At 39.4% G+C, this 22,896-nt stretch overlaps 1 protein-coding gene across 5 annotated transcripts in view; it reads left to right on the forward strand.

Annotated features, from left to right (window-relative positions):
* The window catches only part of SLC1A2 (solute carrier family 1 member 2), a 107,434-nt gene that overhangs the window by 61,181 nt on the left and 23,357 nt on the right, over positions 1–22,896 (forward strand). For all 5 annotated transcript variants that reach the window (XM_064452348.1, XM_064452347.1, XM_064452346.1 and 2 more), the window contains 6 exons: positions 6,717–6,856; positions 8,585–8,737; positions 9,382–9,632; positions 13,101–13,269; positions 16,773–16,899; positions 19,727–19,960. In XM_064452348.1, coding sequence (XP_064308418.1) covers positions 6,717–6,856; positions 8,585–8,737; positions 9,382–9,632; positions 13,101–13,269; positions 16,773–16,899; positions 19,727–19,960 — 1,074 coding nt within the window. The remainder of the gene's footprint in view (positions 1–6,716; positions 6,857–8,584; positions 8,738–9,381; positions 9,633–13,100; positions 13,270–16,772; positions 16,900–19,726; positions 19,961–22,896) is intronic.

The raw sequence follows: 22,896 nt of genomic DNA on the forward strand, positions 1-22,896 counted from the left end.
GATTATGTTAAAATCACAGAATTTATACTAAATACTAACTCACAGGAAACAACATGGTTGTAAAATGATCCAAGATGAAAAGTTCTCCCACTGCGAAAAGGCAAGTCATGCTTCAAGGTGTTGCTTGTAATACCAGTCCCTAGGCCAAATCAGTCTCCATCGTAAATGACTATATCACCACTCAGAATTCATTAATGTCTTACAATTAACAAGAAAAAAACTACATAATGCAGTTGAAATTCAATAGAATGTCTTAGTGGCAGCAAGAGGCTTAAAATAAACCCCTTGTTAATGCAGACTAAAGCTTATGTTACTCTTGTTTGTAGTAGTTTTGTGTGTTTGTTTGTTGGATTTTTTAAATTATTTTTGTGAAGAGGCTGAGACCTGACCAGAATATTTTATTGATGTAAAGTACCACATTTAACACCTGGACATCACATAGCAGGAGTGATGCCAAAGCTTATGTATACTTTTCGCGATAATAGTATTTTATCTGTTTACCCTGTATGGCCTGTTAAATTGTGGCTGCATATGATGAGCTTTAACAGCTCCACTGTTGTTTGAAAAATATATCTAATCTAAGAAAATAAACCCCCACACTACAGCACATGCCATGGCATAGTGGAACAGTATAGTCCCAGACTGTGTCCCAAAAGAAACTCATCAGCAGTTGTCTTGATATAATTAATTCAAACAGCAAACAGTTCTATTTCAATTCAAACTAGAAGTTTCTTGGTAAGCTGATTCTTGAGCCCTAATTTCACAAGAGTTGTGGCAGAAGTCTGGACTCCTCACATCCAGCTAGTAAACTCCCTCTTGTGCTGGTGATGTTCCATGAATTTTTCTAGTCACTCATCTTTTATCTAGCAACCAGAGTAGACCCTTTCCTACATATGGGATAGGAGTAAACTGGTCGTGTAGAGTGGAGCAGATCCATACTCCATTTCCCTGTCATGAACAGAGCATGTGATCCTGAATCATTGGTGTTACACTGTCTCTCCAGGGAAAGGGCAAGAGATACAACCCTGACCCAAGCCTTGCTGCCAACAAATATCATTCAGGGCAGATTAACCACTCATTTACTCCCATGCAATTGCACTGATTGCTAGGATGAGCTCATCAGTGAGGATTCACCAAGATTACTATGCACCAAATTTCATGATACCATTTTTGCCATGATTTTTCAGCTGTGACTACATTTGAACCACCTGTCTGGGTATTAGGTGGTTGGCAAGAAGACATTTGCAGCTTGTTCACTTTTTATTCTGAGGTTAAGAAAGCTAGCTCAACTTTTTAAACTTTCTATCCCCCCCTCCTCCTCCCTTTTCCCCCCACCCCTTAAAGAGGCCAGCCCTCCTAGGAGCAACTTATGACGTATGGATATTTATGCCTGCTGTATACTCATTGCTTCAGAAGAGAGCAGTGTTTGGTTTGACAGCAAACATCTAGCTCAAAAGATGTTCTTAGACACTGAACTGAAACTGAAGTCAGTCTCTTCGAGGTTGTTTTCTCAAGAAAGTCTTGCTACCTAGATTGAAGTAACTGCTACAAAACAACCTGGTATTTTATTCATGGTATTCTATGAAGAAAATACTGTTTAACAGAATCCCAGGTTGGAAGGGACCTCCTTCCTAAATATTTTGCTGAAACCCTGTGTGTCTACTAAATAACCCTTCATAAACCTCCAAGAACTATTTTGCAAGACCCCCAAAAAAGGATCATCCTCATTCTGTTGTCCTACTCTAAAATAACCATTTGCTATGGTAATAAGAACTTCTCTAAAGAGCTCACCATGCCCCAAAACACCAACTAATCTCCAGGCAATACTAACCAAAGCAGACATACTGAGAATTACCTGCTTGATTAATTGACACAGCTGAAATGCCTTATATAGATTAAACATGGTCTCTGCTAAATTACACTGTTCACGGCATCTGTCTTTACTAGTCTTGTTATGATCTTTACCTATATTTTTCATTTAGAAGAAAGATTAGTTTTTCCCTTCTAGTCTCTACTCTAGGTTTATGCTAAACTGGGTGAGTATTTGGGAGATGGAGAGCTCTTTCTCAATAACTGACTGAAAAGGGCATTATCACTCAAGCTCTGTGTAAATTTCTAACCCTTAACTTTTGTGAGGAAAGGAATTATATTTGATAATCAAGGAAAAGAAGCAAACAGTTTTTCCAACCTTTTAGACCTAGAAACTTCAGTGGAAATACAAGAAAGAAAGAAGCAGTTGAAAAGAAACAGAACAGCAGACTTTCCCAGAGGGATCTAAAATAAAACCTAAGAAAAATTCTGGGAGGAAATAGGAACAAAAATTCCCAATGAACCTTGGTGTTTTAATAAGTTGCTTTCTTGTATTTTGCCAGCATTATGTGTAGCAATCTGCAAAAGAAACAGACTACAGCTTAAAAATTGCAGATAAACAGATTATCTCATATAGCACTGTATATCTCATATGCAAAACTAAGTGTAAATATTTAGATAATCTAAAATCAAGTGCTTATGGACAGATTATTTTCTTGTACCTTGTGCACGCTGTGGGGATGAGGAACAGTGGAAAGAGCAAGTAGCTAACTTGATTATTCAGGCAAGAGGTTGTTTCTTTGCTTAAAAGGCAGTAAAATCACAGTTAATTCTGATACTAATTTCTATTAATGAACTTAGATAGTGCCTTGGCAGAGTAGAGTGTATTTGAAGTTGGTGAAAATACAAATTATGTTCCCTTTGAGACACTTCTGTATTCTCTGAAGGTGAATAAAAATCAAATGTTCTGAGCTCAGACGTCTTCCTCTCCTTTTCTAAGGATAAGTGCTGCCTCAGAAGGGAGAAGGATAGGTGACCCTGGGCTAGGCAGAAGATCATACTCAATCGTTCAAAAGCCACCATGTATGTCTAGCTCTTCGTATGTGGTGTTTCATGTGAAGTGCTATTTCATGTGACTACACATTTTCCAATATTTGGTTAATTTTTTAATAAGTCCTGTCAATGTTTTCAAGTGCCTGTAGTTGCCAGAAAATATTATCTTCTTTGAAGGTCTCAGTTCTTACAGTTCTCTGTGGGCCTAGTTTGGAGTTTAGCTGTTTGGCTGCTTGTGATAATGACATAGGAAAATAATGAGCAGAATTAATTTATATTATCATGCTCTGGCTTCAGTCAAGTTAGATTAAAAGAGGGTTTGCTCTGATGGGTTTCAGATGAGCATTCAGAATGCTTTGTTTGTTTGAATATCCATAGAAGCTCAGCACAGTGGAACAATGATTTACTTAACCAAGATAATCATTTGCATGTTTGAAGGATCACAGCTGCTAAAATGCATTCTGCACTGTTTTGTGATACTTACCTATGTACAGAGGTACCATTAATATAGAGATTATATTAGCAGTGTTCATTTATGTAGGAGGTGCTCATGTTTGTGGTACACTTCTGGCTTTGCGTTTGAGTCCCAGCAGTGCCCATGAATTGGGGTGCAGTCAAGCTCCACTCTGTTACGCATTAATTTTTAACTTCAGCAAGAAAATCTGAAGCACAGGAAGGCCTTATACTTATTTAAGCCCTGTCCTTTCATGCACTGTGGCCTTCACGGTATGGAGAAAGCTGTGCATGTAAGCATGCACTTATTTCAGTGATAGACAGCAGAGGAGTAGGACAGATGCAGGGGAATAGGGTCCATAAGGACCCTGATTCTGCCCTAGCTGACATCTGTGCATCTTTGAAAGATTTCAGTAGCAACTTCTTGCAGTTATGTCATTATGCAACTGCAGGTTTCAGGTGCAAAATGTTATGCATTCTTCCGGAGCTAAATATCATTTACAAGATGCAAATAGAAGCACAAAAACAGTGTAGGAAGGATTACTTAGTCCATAAGACAAAAGTTCATTTCCATGATGCAGAGGTCAAACAGATTTTCATCTTCTAGTAATTGGATAGAAAATTTCTGGTGCAAAATACCAATTTTCATATGCTACACAAGAAGCTTTTCCCCCCTGCAACATATTCAAAAGCCTGGAACGATACTTTGTCTCTGGTCTGGTGATAAAAATCTCATTGCTAAGAGCAGTGCTAACAGTGCAAATGCTTAGATTACTGTCCTTTGTGGTACCATTTTTCATGTGATGATATTCATCTGTCAATGCTTTTTGTAACAGATCTGCATGGTTAGCATATTTTAGTATTAAGTCTCTTTCTTTAAAAAAACATACCAATCAGAATTTCAGTCCATGCTGAAGGTTCATTTGCAATCATGAAGAGCTAGAGAATGTAAACCCCATATTTTGCACTTGAGGGAAGCACACAATATGTTATTAAGTTCCTGGAAAATTAGGAATGTCCTTAAAGAGCTTTGTGTCCTCACTTCCTTCTCTTGTCAGAGGGTATTTGGATATCTACATTCTACATGGCTGAACTTTAGAAGATAGTTGCTGTCATGTAAAAGCTTTGTGTTGTTTGACCACCTCGAGCACGGCTGGCTTTGGTTCACTTGGGGTATAATCCTGAAGTAGTCACTGCAGTGGTGGGAGTAGGCCTACCATCCCCTCCTTTCCTGAATCTTTGTTTCTATGCTGACCAGACTTGGAGTGGGATATGGCCAGCAAACACCATCCTGTCACTTAGAAATGGATGGGAATAGAAATAAGTCTTGTATACAATAGCAGGACCAGAGGCCTGCTTCTGCTTCTTATTTCAGCAGTGGTGTCATGGGAATGATATGCTTCTATTCTGTGTGAGTTAGAGAAAAGGCCCACAGCTGAGGAAGCAGATTTGTGAGGTGGCTTTCCTTTGGACCGTATGAAGCTATAGGTATGGCATCAGGGAAAGGGTCCAGGAAGCTAGACTAACCCTAGCCCACGGCAAAATCCTAGAAAGATATAACATCATAAAGTGCTTCTGTTTGCGGATCCATTCCAGTTCTGCCTAATTATTTGCTAATGGAAGAGCCTCTAAGGATTTCTTTTAAATATCAGCTGTCCATATTTTAAAGTTTTAGAAGAATATATAATAAACCTGTAACAAATAATAGGTCTAAACAAGTCATACGTTTGTGTTCAGAGTGCAAGTGAAAATAGATGCAATCCTCAACTGCAAATTTTTGATCCCAAGTGCCTTGATTTTGTGGCACACTTCCACCAGTGATTTCATGGCTTTGTGGCCTACGTGCATGAAAACTGCAGACACTGTCTCATCTTTCTCATAATTCCTAAAATAACTGCTGTGCGCATTATCCCCTGGCTAATCCTTAGGTATCTGTGATACTTGCATTCATAAATCTTCAAGAAGTAGGCATACCTCACATTTAAGCTGTCAGAATGTGCACTGATGTTCTTGTTTGCTATTCCACCATCAGCAGTACAATTTTTTGCAACCATTGTTATAGAATATTTAAAAAGGCACAAAATAAAAATGACAAGAGTATCCTCTAATGCATTTTCTGCTGGTGCCTTTTTTTTAACAAACGAGTATATTGGAAAGAAATTTCACTTTGACAAGGAAAAACATGGAACTATTTGCATCAAAATCACTGAATTCTTATTACGGGTCTAATTGTAACTTTCTGTTGAGAAACTTTGTGAAGACAAGAAGCTATACTATATATAACAAAAAAAAAATGTTTTGATTTCCTGGAAATGGTTTAGGACTAAGAACATCAGAACTTTATATATCTTTTCAGACCTGTTTAGGTCTGTAGACCTCAGTCTACTGTTGTAGAGGAAGATTTGGTTTCCTTTTTCTAAAATCTTGTCCTATGCCTCCCTGGCATAAGACCAGATCTCAAAATAGATATTTTTCTTGCCAATAAAAAAAATTTGTTCCTTACCCATTTCTTATATTTAAGTAGACAGTCTTAACTTCTAGGAAAACTGTATGTTTTATTTGTAGTAGTATTTTTAGTAGTTTTAAGTACATTTTAATATTTTGTATATACAAAGGGAGTCTATTGCTAATGATTTCTCTGTCGTTGAGAAAGTTAGAGGCATGGCTTTCGAAGTCCTGCACTCATGTGCATATCACCTACTCAAATATAAACCCGAGTTAGTAAAAAAACTTTTTCCTCTGAACACTGCCAATTCAATGAAATCAAAGGTTTTCTTGGGGAATGTGTAGTTTTGTGACTAATTTTCAGTGGCAGTTGTTCAAGTCTCATTAGAGCCAAGTTGAAAAAAATTATTTTGACCTCAGCATTCTGATTAAATTACAATAAAATGTGAATGTTGAAATGAAACGTTTTGGGAAAATTAGGCAACATTCTGGAATACTTTATTTTGCAAATAAATACTCATTTTAGATTCTTTTCCTGAACTGGAATTAAATAAAGTATTAAAATCTGCATTTTCCTGCATTGTTATACAGCCATCTCTCCTACTTAAGTAGACAGCCATGATCTTTGGGAAAGTGAATTTTCCACCTCAACACCAATAGTTTAGTCCATGAAACAGTTGGGATGATGTGTCCAGGTTATTAATTCTGTTTACATCTCCACCATTTGAGAGATAACTGCAAAAAATACCTCAAAGGCTACACCTTTAGAAGGGCAAACCGTTGTCATTTCAGAGACTTCTTCAGAGTAGTAAATATTCAGTGTTTGTGAAATGTGGAAAATGATGGAATAAGCATCAGATTCCCCAGTTACACATGATGGAAGTAATCCAGACTTTCCTCTCACTTTTGGCATCTTATACTATAAGTTTTACTTGATTTTCATTTTTTTGTTCTAGTGCCAACAATATGCCTAAGCAAGTAGAAGTACGGATGCATGAAAGTCATTTAAGTCCAGTGGAGCACAGATCCAGGAACATATGTGTGCAGTTCTGCCAGTCGCTCCACAGGAACCTGCTCCTGACTCTTACTGTATTTGGTAAGCTACATCTGCTGCCCTGGACATTCTCTGTGTATCTGTATTTGTTCATGTAGTACCACAGACCCTGTCTCTGGTCATCAGCTGTTCCAGCTGAACAGCCAGAGAGTAAATAGGATGCCCGTAGGCACTGTCACTTTAGTTCAGCTGTGCAGGGTATCACTGAGACAACACAGAGCAAATCCGCACCACTGAGATACGTTCTATATCAGGTTTTGAATGGCTTGTGATCTAAGTCCCAAAGCTAGTCAGATCGATGTCATTCAGTAGAATTAGATGCACTACACATTTTTTTTCACTCAGTTATTTGAAAAAAAACCCCAAAACTCTTTAAAATTTCGTTTCCTCCACCTTCTATCTCTCAGTTTATTCTCCACTGCTTTTAAGCTTTCTACCCCTCTCTGTAGCTGTAAGTCAGCACTCCGTGATCTCATCCTAAATATTACTTCTGGCTTTAGCAGCTTCCAAATATGGAACAGTTTGACATTTTATTGTGGTTCACCGGCTCTTTGCCTGATTTTTTTTTTTCACTGAAAGCCTAACAGCCAAATGCAGCAAATTCATAGACATACTCTATTTTGTTACTGTTCGAAAGACCAGCTGCAGCTGGTCTTGAGCTGCAAATTTCACATCCATATTTTTCAGCCTTCAAAACCCATACTGCTGAAGTGATTAGACAGTATTTGCTTTGAATTACCTTTAGAAGGGACCTGACGCAGTTCCAGAAAAAGTTTTGAATACACAGATATTTTCCATTCTATCAAACCGATACTTCAAAGAGTCATAGTTGCTGCAAATCAGAACTCAGGCTTTGCTGTCAAGTTTTATTACACTTGAGACTTGGAATCAGGAAAATAAAGGTACCCTGGATGTAAACATAAAATATCCATTCACAAAGACCATGTTATGAAAGTAAACGTTGCCTTTTTTTCCTAGACTATGCTTTAACAGCCTCAATCCTGAGAGGGGTCTTTAGGTATTACCACCGTACAAATCTAAGTAAACAATGAAGGAATTGTTTGTGATTTGAGAACACTAGCACAAGGAGAAGAGAAGGATGCAGACCATCAAAGGGAAGGAGTAATAAATGAATACTAAGAATCAGTGATATGTGCAGTACCCCCTTACAAAACGCCCCATATGAAACTTGAATCTATTTTCCTCACAGGACTATAGTAGCTTTCCTGTAGGCTGTAAAATAGCTACTCATGCTGACCTTGTTTTCAAGTGCTATCATTCTTATGTTGAAAGCTAGATGTCATACTTCCAAGAGCTGCGTCCCAACCCTGGCTCTCCTGTCAGTTCTGTATGGCCTTATATAAATCACTTCATCTCTTGGTGCCCCAATTTTGACAGCTGTGGAACAATGATATGAATTATATTTTACTCTCCTTCAATGTATTGCAAGGCCTACACAGTATTAGTAAACCTCAATAACGTTGTGGTTTGCAGCAAATTTGTATTTGCAGAAGCAGAATAGTACGTTAGGCGTAAGCTCAACTGAGAGAAGATTCTACATCAGGACCACTTGCCTTTAATTGCGAGATATGTGGTAAGCATGTTACAGCCTCATATCAATCAGAAAGCTAAGCCTTTCAAAATCCGTCTCTGTACCAAAAATCTGCTGCCTTGTGTAACCATTTTTCTTCTAGGCTGTTCTCCTAGGTAATCAATGCACATTCAGGTGTATTTATGTTACCTATCTGCTCTCTTTTATTCTTCTTCCAGGTGTCATCCTGGGTGCCCTGTGTGGTGGTCTTCTTCGCCTAGCAACACCTATTGACCCTGACATCATCATGTTAATAGCCTTCCCAGGAGATATACTTATGAGGATGCTAAAAATGCTGATCCTCCCTTTAATTATCTCCAGTTTAATCACAGGTAAGATCTATTAGCCATAAATACTTTAAGATGCTTGCTGCAGATATCACCTGGTTTGCTTTTTGTGATGTAGGAAGAATAACAGTGTGATCCTATCAGGGTTTTTGCAGTTGCAGTGTGTATTTTGGAGTTAATTTCTGATTAACTTCATTGGCTTTAATATGTAGATGCTCCAGTGAATTTATTTTCAAACACATGCATACATACTACCTTCTTGAACATCAGAAATTTCTTATTATGCTGTTTCACCTAATTCCTGGATTGGTCCTTGCAAATAAGATGGCATGACTCTAGGGAGCCTAGGTGTATTAAAGGTGTGGTGTCAGCCAGACCATGACCAGTTTGCAGCAATCAAGGGCAGAAGATGGTATGATATCTTCTCTATTTTTCAGTGCCTCCCTTGTGATTAGCTGGAATCTTAAATGGTTGTCTTCAAAGTAGTAACAGCAGACATTGTTCACATAAGATCTGGAGGGAGAAGCTTCAGTAATCTACCTAGTAGTGAGAATTTCACAAGGATGAAAGCGCACACCTGTAGGCAGTCATTAAACTTCGCAAATTATAAAGGATTTTATTTTATGATTATTGAATTGGATATTGAGTCTCAATATATTTGTTTGTTTCTTAAAATAAAACACCTGCAGGACTGTCTGGTTTAGACGCTAAAGCAAGCGGCCGATTGGGTACAAGAGCCATGGTCTACTACATGTCCACCACTATTATTGCTGCTGTGCTGGGTGTGATTTTGGTTTTAGCCATCCATCCAGGGAATCCAAAGCTCAAGAAACAGCTTGGTCAAGGGAAGAAGAATGATGAAGTATCTAGTCTGGATGCTTTCTTGGATCTGATCCGAAACCTGTTCCCTGAAAACCTAGTCCAAGCATGCTTTCAGCAGGTAAATCCTTCTACTCCTTGGTAATATTTTTTACATCTTTTACTTACCGGGGATGTCTGTAGAGTTAGTGTCATTGTTTAGATGAATTACAGAAATGGTGATGCAAAGAAAAATACAAGTCTTAAATCTTGAGCAGGTAAAATAAAGAATGTTCTTTCAAACTGCTTTGTTTTATGCTGTAGTTATTATTTAAATTCATAGATTTTTTAAGAAGATGATTTTTAGTTTGTTATTAAGTAAACTTAATTTTTCCCTCACTTTTTATACAATATATACAGTCATGAATGCTATCTTGGGGCTGAACAGCTGAAAAATTATGGGATCTTTCACCGAGGTTGAATTTGATCTTGGTTGTTAGTTACAGAGCTGATGGTATGTAATGCCCTGTTTGTTATATATGGTTGATCTTCATTCCAGCTGGTTGCCTGTAGAAATGTACCCCCAAACCCCAACCCTTCTATTGCTGTATGAGATTCCAGACTAGGTGGGGATAATACAGTCAAGTGGCTGACTCACCTACAGGTGGCTCCATCAGGCCAGGTTTGAAGCATGCTGGGAAAGAAGGCGGCTTGCACCATGTGTTGTTTGCTCTGTAGGTAAACAATTTTGTTTAAAAGCTTTTCACCAATGTTTAATCAAAACAGCTTCACTTTGAGGGGTAAAATAAATGAAAAATGTGTGCTCCTAATTTCTGCTTAAGCATATTTCTTGTATGTAAGCTGATTTTTCCTACAACTAAAATGTTTGGCAATAATGCAGACTTTTTTTTTCTTTGATGGAACAGGGTTTATTGCCAAACCTGTTCTTAAACGTTCCTGTGTGAAATGGCATGGTAGCTAGAACTGTGGTTATGGCCAAAGAATAAAGTGAAGAGAAAAGGGGGAAGGGAGAAGAAACCATGGCGGGTGGAAGAATGGAGGGCAACCTAAGCTGCCAAAAAGGCTTTGATTGCTTCACTTTTTCCATGGACTTCCACATAAAAACACATAGTCCTTGGGGGTTTAAAGAGAGAACATTCTCAATATTTCTGAATCATCATGGGAACATCAATCATGTGGTCAAACTGTGAGTGGTTAAACATCACATGTAATGTGAAATGTATCTTTGCAAAATGGAGTGAGGGGACAGCAGCATGCTTATGTTTTTTTCTTTCTTTCCCTCATTTGAACTGTGGAAGAGAGGAGAATTAAACTTCTGGTCAGTTGAAAGTAGTCAAATATCTTGACAAAGGCAAAAAGCAGGAGAAAGAAGAATTAAGCTACCCATGTCAGCTAGTTTTCTTGGAACCTTAATATTGCTTTTTCAGTGTGTGTAATATCAATGTTCAGGTCACTTCACTAGTTATGGATCACCAATTCCTTTGACTGTTTTTTAAACTTAGTCAAAAAAGCTACTGAGGTTTTTGGCTTTCCGGTGTTTAATTTTATCAGATTCCAAACTAATTGCCAGTGAAAGCCTCTGCCACAACGCCACCTTTCATTTGCAAGGTAAGTAACTCTCCTTTCCAGATGGAACTTGTACCTTCTATTAGCCCTTAACTCCTCAGTAAGGAGTTAGGCTTTACTTGTCTCTCTTTTTATTTAGGAGGAAAATTAACTGCTTTTAATGGTGTCAGCATATAGTTTCTCTTCCTACGTGTATACAGACTCTCTCCATGAGCATTCAGTGTTTCCAGGTTGCGTAAGGAGGAAGCAACTTTTTGCAGGAATCCTGCAAATAATTATTTTGAAGGGTGCACAGCAACGGTACCGTGTAGCTGTGGTCTGTGGGGGAATTTTATATGCCTCCCCTTGCGACCAGGCAGAAAGCAATGAAGGGATTCACTTGCAATTTTGAGACGGTTCATTTGCAGACTGAACTCTGAGCGATCATGGGGTTTCAATATCTCTTGAATTTTTGTATGGTCTGCAAGAAAGTCTTAATTTATAACAAAAACTGCTATTCCAGCAGAGGCTTAAGATCTTATGTGCCATGAAAGAGAATGAGACTATCACCTATAAGTGTGACTGATATTTAAATGGTTTTCTGGCCTCAGCTGTTATTGTCAGAATCTAAACTTGATGTTAGGCTCACCATTTTTAGTGATTGTGGCGTTGTGCAAAGAAGGGCTGAGAACGTTTGACTTGAGTAACTGTATTGGAATTTGTAAGTGTGTAGAGTCGAATGTTTTAAGTTTAACTTCTGTGACTCTGTTCTTACATTCTGGATACCTCACACAAAAAATATTGTGTTGACAACATCCCTCAGATAAAATTTAACTCTGAAAAAAATGTAAAAGTGCAGGAATGTTGGGTTGTTTCAGAGCAACTGAAGAGTTTCTCATACAAAGCTATGTAGGTTTTCTGTCTACATCCTCTAGATTTAGACAGCAGGTTTTGAAAGGAGAGACATAAGGTATTTTAAAACCTTTTATAAACCTTATTATAAAATACATGGATCGAATCTGGATCATCATCCATAGAACTACAATTTCCATCTCAACAAGAAAAAGGTGCAAATGTTCTTTGAAAGGCTAATGCACCATTTCTGATGCCTTGCTCAAACATGTTTCTAGGAACAGGGAAAGTAGGGAGCAGATGGGAAACCATGGCAAACAGGCATAGCTTCCTAACAGTTTTGCCTGTCCCAGAACCATGAAAAGGCAGGAAGGGCTGAAGGTGTGAAGTAGGAGGAAAACGTCCCTTCTAAAAGCAGCAAGTCACAGATCTCTCTTTTTCCACTCCCTCTTCCCTTTTTTCATAGCCATAAACTCAAGCCCATTTCTTCCTCTACCACTCCATCTCAGCTCTCACTTGACTCTGCCTTTCATGTGCCAGGAGGGCTCTAGATCCATTCAGATGCTGATGTCTTCTTTTTTGAGGGGGTCAGATTTCCTTTAATAGGTGTCTGGCAGCTCTGATAATTTTTCTGTTATCTGTCACTCACAATATTTTAATTAGAGAGCACAGGATACTGTGCATATTCCATTCTGGGCTCTCACAGTCGCCAAGTGAAGTGTTGGAAATGTCCAAAGTTTTTGATTCAAGCTAACCATCAAACTATGGTAACTTGAGCTGGGCAGACCATCAAGAATAATGAGCCTTACTGTGATTGATCTTAGAGGTGCCTGTCTTTTGGTGCTAAATAAATGGTACCAACATGTAACATGCAATTTGTGAACCAACTGGACAAAGGGGCTAACTATCTGTAAAATGTTACATCGTAGTTGTAAGGAACAAGCATTTGCCGTACTTTCCGCACTAAAGTCATAAGGAAGACTCCCAGGACTTTGTGACACTTGGAACTGTTGAAAAACAAACTTATTTTTGGAAGAGGGGGTAAGAGGTTGTGGAATGCATGTCTAATCCTTTAAAAATACAGTTCCCTGGAATTTCAAATTAAGACTTTTTTTATTATTATTTCCTGATCTCCCACACTTATTACGTTCAGTCTGTTTCCATTCTCATCCTCCCTTTTTATTGTCTTCAGATCCAAACTGTCACCAAGAAAGTGCTGGTGCCACCACCCATTGAAGAAACACCTAATGTCACTGACTCTGCTTTTGCTATGATGAATGAGACAATGCGTGAAGCACCACCAGAAGCCCAGCTGGTCATTAAGAAGGGACTTGAATTTAAGGATGGCATGAATGTCCTGGGTAGGGAAGCTTTTTTCCTGTCTGATATGTACATCATTTGTATGACAAAGCTTTTGGCTGTGTCTGGGTAGTCAGTGTTGTCTGATCTGCTCTTCAGCACAAGTTTAGTCTCCCCAAATAATCATCAAATGTTATCACCTACTGGCTGCCCATTGGTCTCTGAGATGAAAATCTAATGGTCTTACTAGAAATATGACTCTATCACAGAAGCAATCAAGTGAATTATTCTGGATTGGCAGCTTTGCAGGTATTAATTGGAGTACAGTGGGAAAGCATGTAGGAGATACCCAAAATATCCTCTCATGGCATCCTGGCTTGTATCAGGAACAGTGTGGCCAGCAGGAGCAGGGAGGTGATTGTGCCCCTGTACTTGGCACTGGTGAGGCCACACCTCGAATATTTTGTTCACTTTTGGGCCCCTCACTACAAGAAAGACATTAAGGTGCTGGAGTGTGTCCAGAGAAGAGAGCAACAAAGCTGGTGAAGGGCCTAGAGAACAAGTCTTATAAGCAGCAGCTGAGGGAACTGGGGTTGTTTAGTCTGGAGAAGAGGAGGCTGAGGGGAGACCTTATCGCTCTCTACAACTACCTGAAAGGAGGTTGTAGCGAGGTGGGGGTTGGTCTCTTCTCCCTAGTAACAAGCAATAGGATGAGAGGAAATGGCCTCAAGCTGCACCAGGGGAAGTTTAGGTTGGACATTAGGAAGATCTCTTCACCAAAAGGGCTGTCAAGCATTGGAACAGGCTGCCCAGGGAGGTGGTGGAGTCTCCATCCCTGGAGGTATTTAAAAGCCATGTAGGCATAGTGCTTAGGGACATGGTTTACTGCTGGACTTGGCACTGATAGGTTAGCGGTTGGACTCGATGATCTTAAGGGTCTTCTCCAAACTTAACGATTGCAAAACAGTATGGGGAGAGCTTCAAGAGCCAGTGCTTTACCTGGCCTCAGATGAATTTGAGCTCAGTTGTCTCCAGTAGGTGTCTCAGGCACTCTGAACTAGAATTTGTCTTGAGGCAGAGCCTGAAGTGAGAGGTGGGTGTGAACCGCACCACCCAAGAAAAATCCCAGAGAGGCTTGACACATCTCTGAGTCACAACTCCCTCCTTTCATCTTGGCTGCTGACCTTTACCAGCTGCAAATTATGAACAACTGCCATCATGCCATCTTATCTGGACAAGTGGACAAGATGGCAAGTGGGGGTGGTATGAAGGTTTTGCCTATCTCCCACCCCTTCCTGAAGCACCTTTTTGGACTAGGGTGGAGGTGTGGCAGAATGAAGAGCCACCACACTGCTTCTATTTTCTCCTCTGTGCCTAGACAAACCACCCTGCCAGCCCAGAGAGGAGCGCTCCTCCTTCACCTTACTTTCCGGATGTGGGTGAAGTCAGTCACAAATTAGCCCTCAGTTTGTAGCCTCGCTGACATACCTATGCTTGAAGATTCACGAGCTCTGCGGCAGCATGTCCACAGGGCAGAGGCTGACACTTGTGTTTATAGGTGTTGTCCTCAACCTGGGACAGTATGTGGCAGTACCTAAACCACTGCTTTATCTCACCACTAGGCCATCACTTTTTAGGGGCAAATGGCCCTTTAGAGACTCCTTACAGCTGATGAGCTGCTCCTGCTGACACAGTGGCTGCTGTGCCTGCAGAGCTCCAGGTGTTGGTGAGTTGGTTGGTAGGGGCTGCTTTGCGTAGACATAGGGGAGGTAACATCAGTAAGCTGATCAGAGGTGATTCATTTCTCTGTGAAGCAGCCCACTCTACAAAAGCCAGGATCCACTGTATTCCACCTGCCTCTGTAGCTCCTCCTTCCATTTAACATCTGTTGACAGAGGAGCTGCTTTATTTCAAAGTTGCAAATTGGCATTTTGCACCCGGCATGAGGCAGCAGCTCACTGCTGATGCTGTTACCCTCACCTGCTTTTTTCTGTCCTGGAGCTCTGCTTATGCATTAAAATGAAACAGTATTTCTGATGTGAGAGATGCATTACATTAGTGCTGGACTTGTTTTGTGCAGACTCTGTCATGAGTAAGAAAAGAGCTAGAAGGCTGAATACAGTTCCTGCAAAAAGGAAATACACAGTTTAGATGGGGGATTTGCTGTAGTATTTTGACCAATGACTCCCAAATGTTGCAGAGTTGTTTGGTTTGGTTTGGTGTGGTTTCGTTTGGTTTTGAATGAAGAAGTTAAAATGTTGGGGAATTGCCATCCAGCTTGCATAAACTGTACAAGCCAGGCAAATTCCTGCAAATATGAACCAACTTGACTTTCATGACTAATGTAACAGCTCTTTTGGAATTAACGAACAAAACCACCTACTTACATTTTCTGATGCAGAGTCTGAATTCCAGGAAGTTATTTGGTCTTTGAAAAGCTTTTCATCATTTCTCTATGCTCTGCAGCACACAAACGTACACTTCACTTCCCTATTCAAGTGACTCAACAAAGATAGCTTGGTGCTAAAGAATGACTTTATATCCAGGAGATTGGATTTAAAAAAAAAAAAAGGTCCGGTTGCTATATCCACTGTGAGGATACGAGACAGCCTGTCTCTTCCCAGAGTACTAGTAGCTGAAATTCCCTTCTCTTGAATGCTTTTGTGTTCTGATGGGTTTTTCCTGGGAAATTCCAGCTGAGTTCACACATTTGTTAAATACTGAAGTCGTAACAGGACTGAAAGTTTAGCCTCAAAGGGTGGCTGAAGATTCAAACCATCTACCAGTATCAGTTAATAATCCCACTCTGGACACTGAAAATTGCTGGATGGTAAAGGTTAATGTTGGAGACACAGCTCCAAAGTAATACTTGACAGATGCGCTCAGTTGTTTTTTCACACTGATAGTCCAATACTCCAGACTTTCACACCTTAGCATTTAAAGTTACTTGTATTGAAGTCTATGATTATGTATCCACTGATAGCTGGTTTCAGTGAGGTTAATTTGTTTAATGGCAGTTCTGAGGTTTAGCTTAAAGTGCAATACCCAGCTTCTTCATTTAACTGGAATACTCTTGGCCTGCCAAAGTTATGTTCTGGAGTTGCTTTTGCCTTTCCCTGTACTCCAGGACTGACTAGTCTGTAGGCTGAATCTGTCAAGGGACTTTTGTAAAGCTTGAAAAATGTTCTTGGTCTCTGGTGACTGTTTTAGCCACAAAGAAGAGTCATGATATGGCACTGTGTTGCCTCTCCCACTCTGCAGGGGCTGTGAGGTTTCTAACAGTTGCATGGCATTGAGAAGATTATTTTTTTTATGATTGGATCAAATCAGGAAAAAAACTATAGCTGGGCTGTGAAATTGGAATTTAGTGAAATATTGAAGAATAAAAGATGTTCTGAACATGATCATGAAAGCTGAGAATGATTCCATATTAAAAAGTCCCAAGAGACATGTAATACACTATAGGTCTGAAAATTGGTGGTATTAAGACATTGACTAGGTGTAAAAGCTTCCTAAAAACATGGTTTGACTTGCTTTTTTTGTCTTGCAATTTTTTTCCCAATAGGTTTGATAGGATTCTTTATTGCTTTTGGCATTGCTATGGGGAAAATGGGAGAACAGGCCAAGATGATGGTGGATTTCTTCAACATCCTGAATGAGATTGTAATGAAGTTAGTAACTATGATCATGTGGTAAGTTTGAAGTTCTACCTTCTAAAACAAAAAAAAGATTTAAAAAACCCCAAAACTCATAAAACCTTAATACACAATTTAGCGACCACAGTTTGTTAGTAAATAATGTAATTAAATAGTTCATTTTTTAACGCCTTGACAGGTATGTTAGAACCCCAGCAGCATTATTTCTATTCAGTGAGGTTTACTTAGGATCCAATTTGAAATATTTCTGAAGGTATTCTGTTCTTTGTTTACTGAAATCCAAGACATGCAGGTACCAGCAAAGGCCTTCAAACGCCACATTGATTGTGGAAGTTTATTACCTAGAAGGACACCTAAGCAAGTGAGAACACTCCACATAAGAACATCGAAATCTTCCTGGGAGGTCAGCATAATCCCCGGGTATTAGCTAGGGGATATAATTACAAAGAAGCCTGGAGACACACTTCATTCACTGTCTTCTGTAGTAAAAATACTTTATCACCAAGTAGAATTCTAGTGGTTTTCAGTGATGTGTAGTCCCTCCACCCATAATTCCTGCAGAATCTGTGTCTTACAACCTTGCCACAATGGGGTCACTGGAAGTTATTCGTCCTCTTTTTGAAGTATACCCATTTGTAATAATGGGGCCTGACTTGCCTTCAAGGGAGTGACTTTACCCAGTTAAGACTGAGCCCTTGTTTATATTCCTGGAAGGGGATTCTCTCTCTCTAAGATGTTTCTTCTGAGGGTTTCCCCAGAGCTCTTTGTATGCAGTGCCAAGCGTGGCCATATCGCACAAAACCAGTTTTTCAGAACATAAAAATACATTGCTAGGTTTGGCATTGTACTATTGTGTTTCGTATCTCCTAGGTCCTTGAGAGCAGAAATAGCCACTTCAGTACAACACATGTGCCATGGCTCATTGCTTCCTGTGATTTCCTGGTGGCCCTGGAAGTGATTTCCTGAGTTACGAGGCTGCAGTGTGCCTCTTCTCTGAGGCTCTAGATGGACACAGTTTACAAAAAAAGGAGCAGGGTGCCTGAAGAGCAAGTCTTCAGCATCATCAGTGTTTCAAAGGGAGACTGTTACGCAAGAGTGCTGCAGATAGCAACAGCGATGTGGAAATGTGTAGAACAAATGAAAGGAATCGAAGCAATAACTTTGTATTCCTATTATGCTTCTGCTTTTCTGTAGATGATCTTGCTGCATAAAAACACAGTTGTGTTTATTCACAAAGCCCTACTGCTTTCAATAGTTATTGTAACCTGCTGCTCTTGACTCTACAGAGAGATGGTGACTATACTCTCATAACATTCCAAGAGCTAGAATTTGCTCCTACTTCACTTAGCACCAGTTGGTACACCCAAGGCATAACTACTTGCCTACAGTATAAATTGTCTCTAATAGTCAGTGTTGCAATGACAGGAAATCATCCAAGTTTCAAGAAATTCACAGTAAAAGGGTTTTTTTTTTTTTTACTGGTGTGCTTTTGATTTCTCTTTTCATAAGAAAGGAGACTGATGTTGGGAATTCCACTTGTTCATCTCTGTCTAGAATTTTTAAAGAATTATTGTGGCCAGAAGCAGATTTTTTAATGTGTGTTTATAAAGACAAATGCACTTCTTCATGCAGAGTTACATTTTGTGTGGTTTGCAATTTCTCTGCAAAGAAAGCTGTAACTCCTGTGGCAACTCCAGGCTTTCAGGAGCGTGGCATTGCTACACAAACATAAAACAAATCAGACATCTGGCTCTGAAGGCATGTAATTCTTTATAAGGAATATGCTTTTTCGAGTTTGCTGAAACATGGCTTTTCATAACAACTGGTATAACAGCTGACCTTGCATTTCAAGTGACTGAGGGCTTTCCAGGTTTTGGGCACATGGCTTGAGAGTCCATGTGAGGTTTCTTACTGAAAACGTGAAGCACACTTATTCTGAAAGTGGTTTCCTTTGTATTGTCTTTAATGAAGCATTCAAATCGCTAATCACTTTTGGAAATATACATTACCATTTATTTCAGAGAGACATTTTGTTTACTGTTTCTCCACATATCGCACACATTATTTTCTCCCAGCTTAAGTTTTATAAAACAGAGAAAGTGAATGTCACTTAAAATTATATAATATGCTAACCTTTATCAGTGCAGGTATAAATATTGTCTTCTATCCATGCACTTTCAGGAATTTTCACCATAGCTGACTATTACATTTAAAAAATAATATCCACTCATTCACAACTGTGCTACCGTTATCATCCTATTTAAAAGCTCCATTTATGCATTGGGGAATCACATGACTGAGGTGACAAAAACCCTACCCTAAGTAAAAAAAGCACATAAAAAATGAAGAATGCATAATCTAAAAAACATTTGTCCAAATTATTGAAAGAACATAATGGAAACATTTGCAGTCTTCAAGATAAAAGCAATTAATTTCAACAAATAGCTTAACTGAAGCAAATAATGCAACTCCTTGAAACCAGATAAGCAATGGTTGTAAAAGTTAAGAACAAATAGTATGCCAGTCTTTATAACGATCATAGAATCATCAAGGTTGGAAAAGATCCAAGCCTGTGTAACATTATAGTACTCTTTAATTCCAGGATCAAAGACTATTCAGGAAATGCATATTCCGTTCGATGGGATGGAATTAAATGAAGCAGATGGGGAATTTGCTGGAGATGGCCATCATTTTTTAAAAAGACATGAAAGCTATCCATTGAATTTCCATCAATTCCTGATCTGCATCTCAGTGTTGAGCCTGAGAGCCACCTAGTCTTTCTCCAGTTTATACTCTGTTGAGCACAATTTTTGTGACTACGCTGCAAAGACTAGTTTTGTCTATGCTTGTTCTCTTTCTCCAGGTATTCCCCTTTGGGCATTGCTTGCCTCATCTGTGGAAAAATCATTGCAATCAAGGACTTAGAAGTAGTTGCTAGGCAACTTGGCATGTACATGGTCACTGTGATTGTGGGTCTTCTCATCCATGGAGGGATCTTCCTGCCTCTTCTCTACTTTGTGATAACCAGGAAAAGCCCGTTTTCATTCCTTGCGGGGATTTTCCAGGCATGGATCACAGCACTAGGCACAGCTTCCAGGTACACTTAGGAAATAAGAGCTTACTTTATTTTTTAGCAGATTACTTGCTGTTTAGATAAAATATATCTGCTGTTCTGCCCTCCTCTGCAAAATCATTTTATGTCACTGCATAAAAACTATGTTTAATCCAGCCATGGTGAAAAAAATAAAAGTAACCACACACCTTTGGGATTTTTTAGAGAGGCTGCACAGCCAACTGTGTAGAGTTGGGAGGCCAACTTTTAGTTTTCTTTTCTGGCAATTGCCAAATGACTTGTGCAAACTGTGTTACCTCTGTACTTGTCTCTTCAAATAGGGAACAGTAATAATTCTGTTTATTTTGAAAGCATGTTAAGACCAGCCTCATTGCATTGTGGGGGAGAAATGAAAGTGCTAGTTTCAAGAAAGAAATGAAAAAATGTCTCATTTTATTCTTTCATCCATTTTGGTAGAGTAAAGGGGGGACTTCACTGAAGAGCTGAGCATTTTAGACCCATTACTAATGCACAAAACAGACTCAGCAAAGTGTGTAGTCAACTCAGCTCTCAGTAACAAATTGATGCTTTGCATTGGGGCAGTCAGTAGATCTTGTGCTGAAAATAATTTTCAGTTAAATACTATATTTTAAAGTGTTTTTCCTTCAATAAATTTTCTTTCTGAAAAAAAAAATTAATTTTCCATTTTAATTAAAAAGGTGAAAACAAAAAAGCCTAGTTCAAAACTGACCATCAGAAAACTGAACAGTCTTGATTTCAGGAATGCCTTGAAAGAACTGTAATTCATCTGCCTCTTCGGGTCAACCCAAACCACTCTGATGAACAACTCCTCTGATGAACAAGAAGCTCTGTGAGAACCTTACAGATGTGCATAAATACCTGATGGGACAGTGTAGAGAAGGTGAAGCAAGACTATTCTCAGTGGTGTGGACACAAATTAAAATTCAAGAAGTTCCATCTGAATACAAGAAAAATCTTTCTGCTGTGATTTACTGTGGTGATGGTTGCATGCTGGCACAGGTTGCCTAGAGGAGTAGTGGAGTCTCCATCCGTGGAGGTACACAAAACCTGTCTGGTCATGGTCTTGGGCAACCTGCCCTAGCTGTCCCTGCCTTGAGCAAGGTGGTTGGAATAGGTGACCTCCAGGGGTGCCTTCCAACCTCAACAGTTCTGTGGCTCTGTGATAAACAGTGCGGGATTAAAGGAGAATATAGTCTGGCCAGGAGTTTCACTAAACCGATTTCTCTAAGGCTTTTGTTCATTGAAATGTTCAGATTTCCACTTAAATTCTCAATACAAAATTTACAGTCTCCATACACAACATTTGTAGGATTTTTTAATATTTTTTTTAGCATGAAATAATGTTTTGCTGCGGGTCTACCAAAATGGAAAAATGTAGGGGATTCCAAGTGAGTCCAGCATATGGATTTACCTAGATATTTACTTGACCACCTGACTGCTATCCAGATCTGAATTACTGTCTAAACAGAAGTGGACTAGTTCATAACACCACAGACAAGTGACCACTTGACAACAATCACCATCATATGATCTAACCTGGTACCTCTGGAAGTGGCAAATGCTTCCTATTCAGGAACTTATTAAAGTTCTTTGGCCAGGCTGAGGCGCTGTGGAAGGCATCTATGTATTGTGCTGTTCTAATAAAGAAACCTCGTGCCATGGTCTGCCCACCTGTCCTAGCTCATGGTGGCAGAACTGAAGGGGGAAGATATTTGCATAGTCCCTGCCTGCAGGGTTGCAGTAAACCAGGGTTTGCTGCAACAATTTTAGGCCATGGCTTATACACAGCTTGTCCTGATGATCTGATTTGTAACAGTAAAGGTAAGGTGGGACCTGTATTTCTGGAGGAAAAGAACCTTATCTGACTAAGTTTCGATGTGTGTCAGTGAACTACATTTTCCATTCTGTTTTTCTTTTAATAAGATATAGGAGTATCTTTGCTGTAGGAGGCAAAGCAATCCCAGAACTGACTTGAAAACTGACTAGTAGTTATTAGTTAATGACTCACTATATATTTTCTGCTATCTGCTATAAATATAGCTGCTAGAGTAGCTTATGAGACAATATACTACATTGTTTTTGGAAAGTATGAATTCTCTCTGATTTGGCTAAACCCACAGAATATTAGAGTATTTGATTACCTTCAATTAAAAACACTGTAAAATAAATCATAATTACAAATATATTTGGAAATATGCTAGAACATAAATTATTAGTATTGTGTATATGGCTTATCGATATCTGTTAAAAAAAATCACCTCTGTGAGCATGGAATGGTCCGATCATTTCAGCACAAGGCAGGGATCTAGAAGATCATATCTTCTAACTCATGTTTCCATAGATGTGGGACAAGAGGAGTAATTTAGGAAGTAACTTGGGCATCTGCCAATCCAGAAGGGTTTGGGGTTTCCATAGATCCCATGTGAGATAGGTCACCCTCACGTGCTTGTCCCAGGTATCCTAGGGTGTTTATTATGACACTACATTTATATAGTTAGGTATCTCAATCATTCCTTAAGCTCCCTTTTCCATGATTTAATTATCTGCAAAATGGAAAAAAAAGACATTTTTTGTACCCAGTAACATCTCTATAGTAGTGGATAAGTGAATGAGTCAGAAAGACAGTCCTGGTGGACAGCAAGCTCAATATGAGCGAACAGTGTGCTGCTGCGACCAAGAAGGCCAACAGGATGCTGGGTTTCATCAACAAAGGCATCACCACCAGAGATAAAGAAGGCATTATCCCGCTCTACTCAGCGCTTGTCAGGCCACACCTGGAGTACTGTGTACAGTTCTGGTCCCCGCTATACAAAAAGGATGTGGACAGGCTGGAAGGGGGCCAGAGAAGGGCCACCAAGATGATCAAAGGACTGGGAAGCTGCCATATGAGGATAGGCTGGGAGAACTGGGTTTGTTCAGCCTTGAGAAAAGAAAGCTTA

Source organism: Phalacrocorax carbo, chromosome 5, assembly GCF_963921805.1.
Source record: "Phalacrocorax carbo chromosome 5, bPhaCar2.1, whole genome shotgun sequence".
Classification (NCBI taxonomy): Eukaryota; Metazoa; Chordata; class Aves; order Suliformes; family Phalacrocoracidae; genus Phalacrocorax; species Phalacrocorax carbo.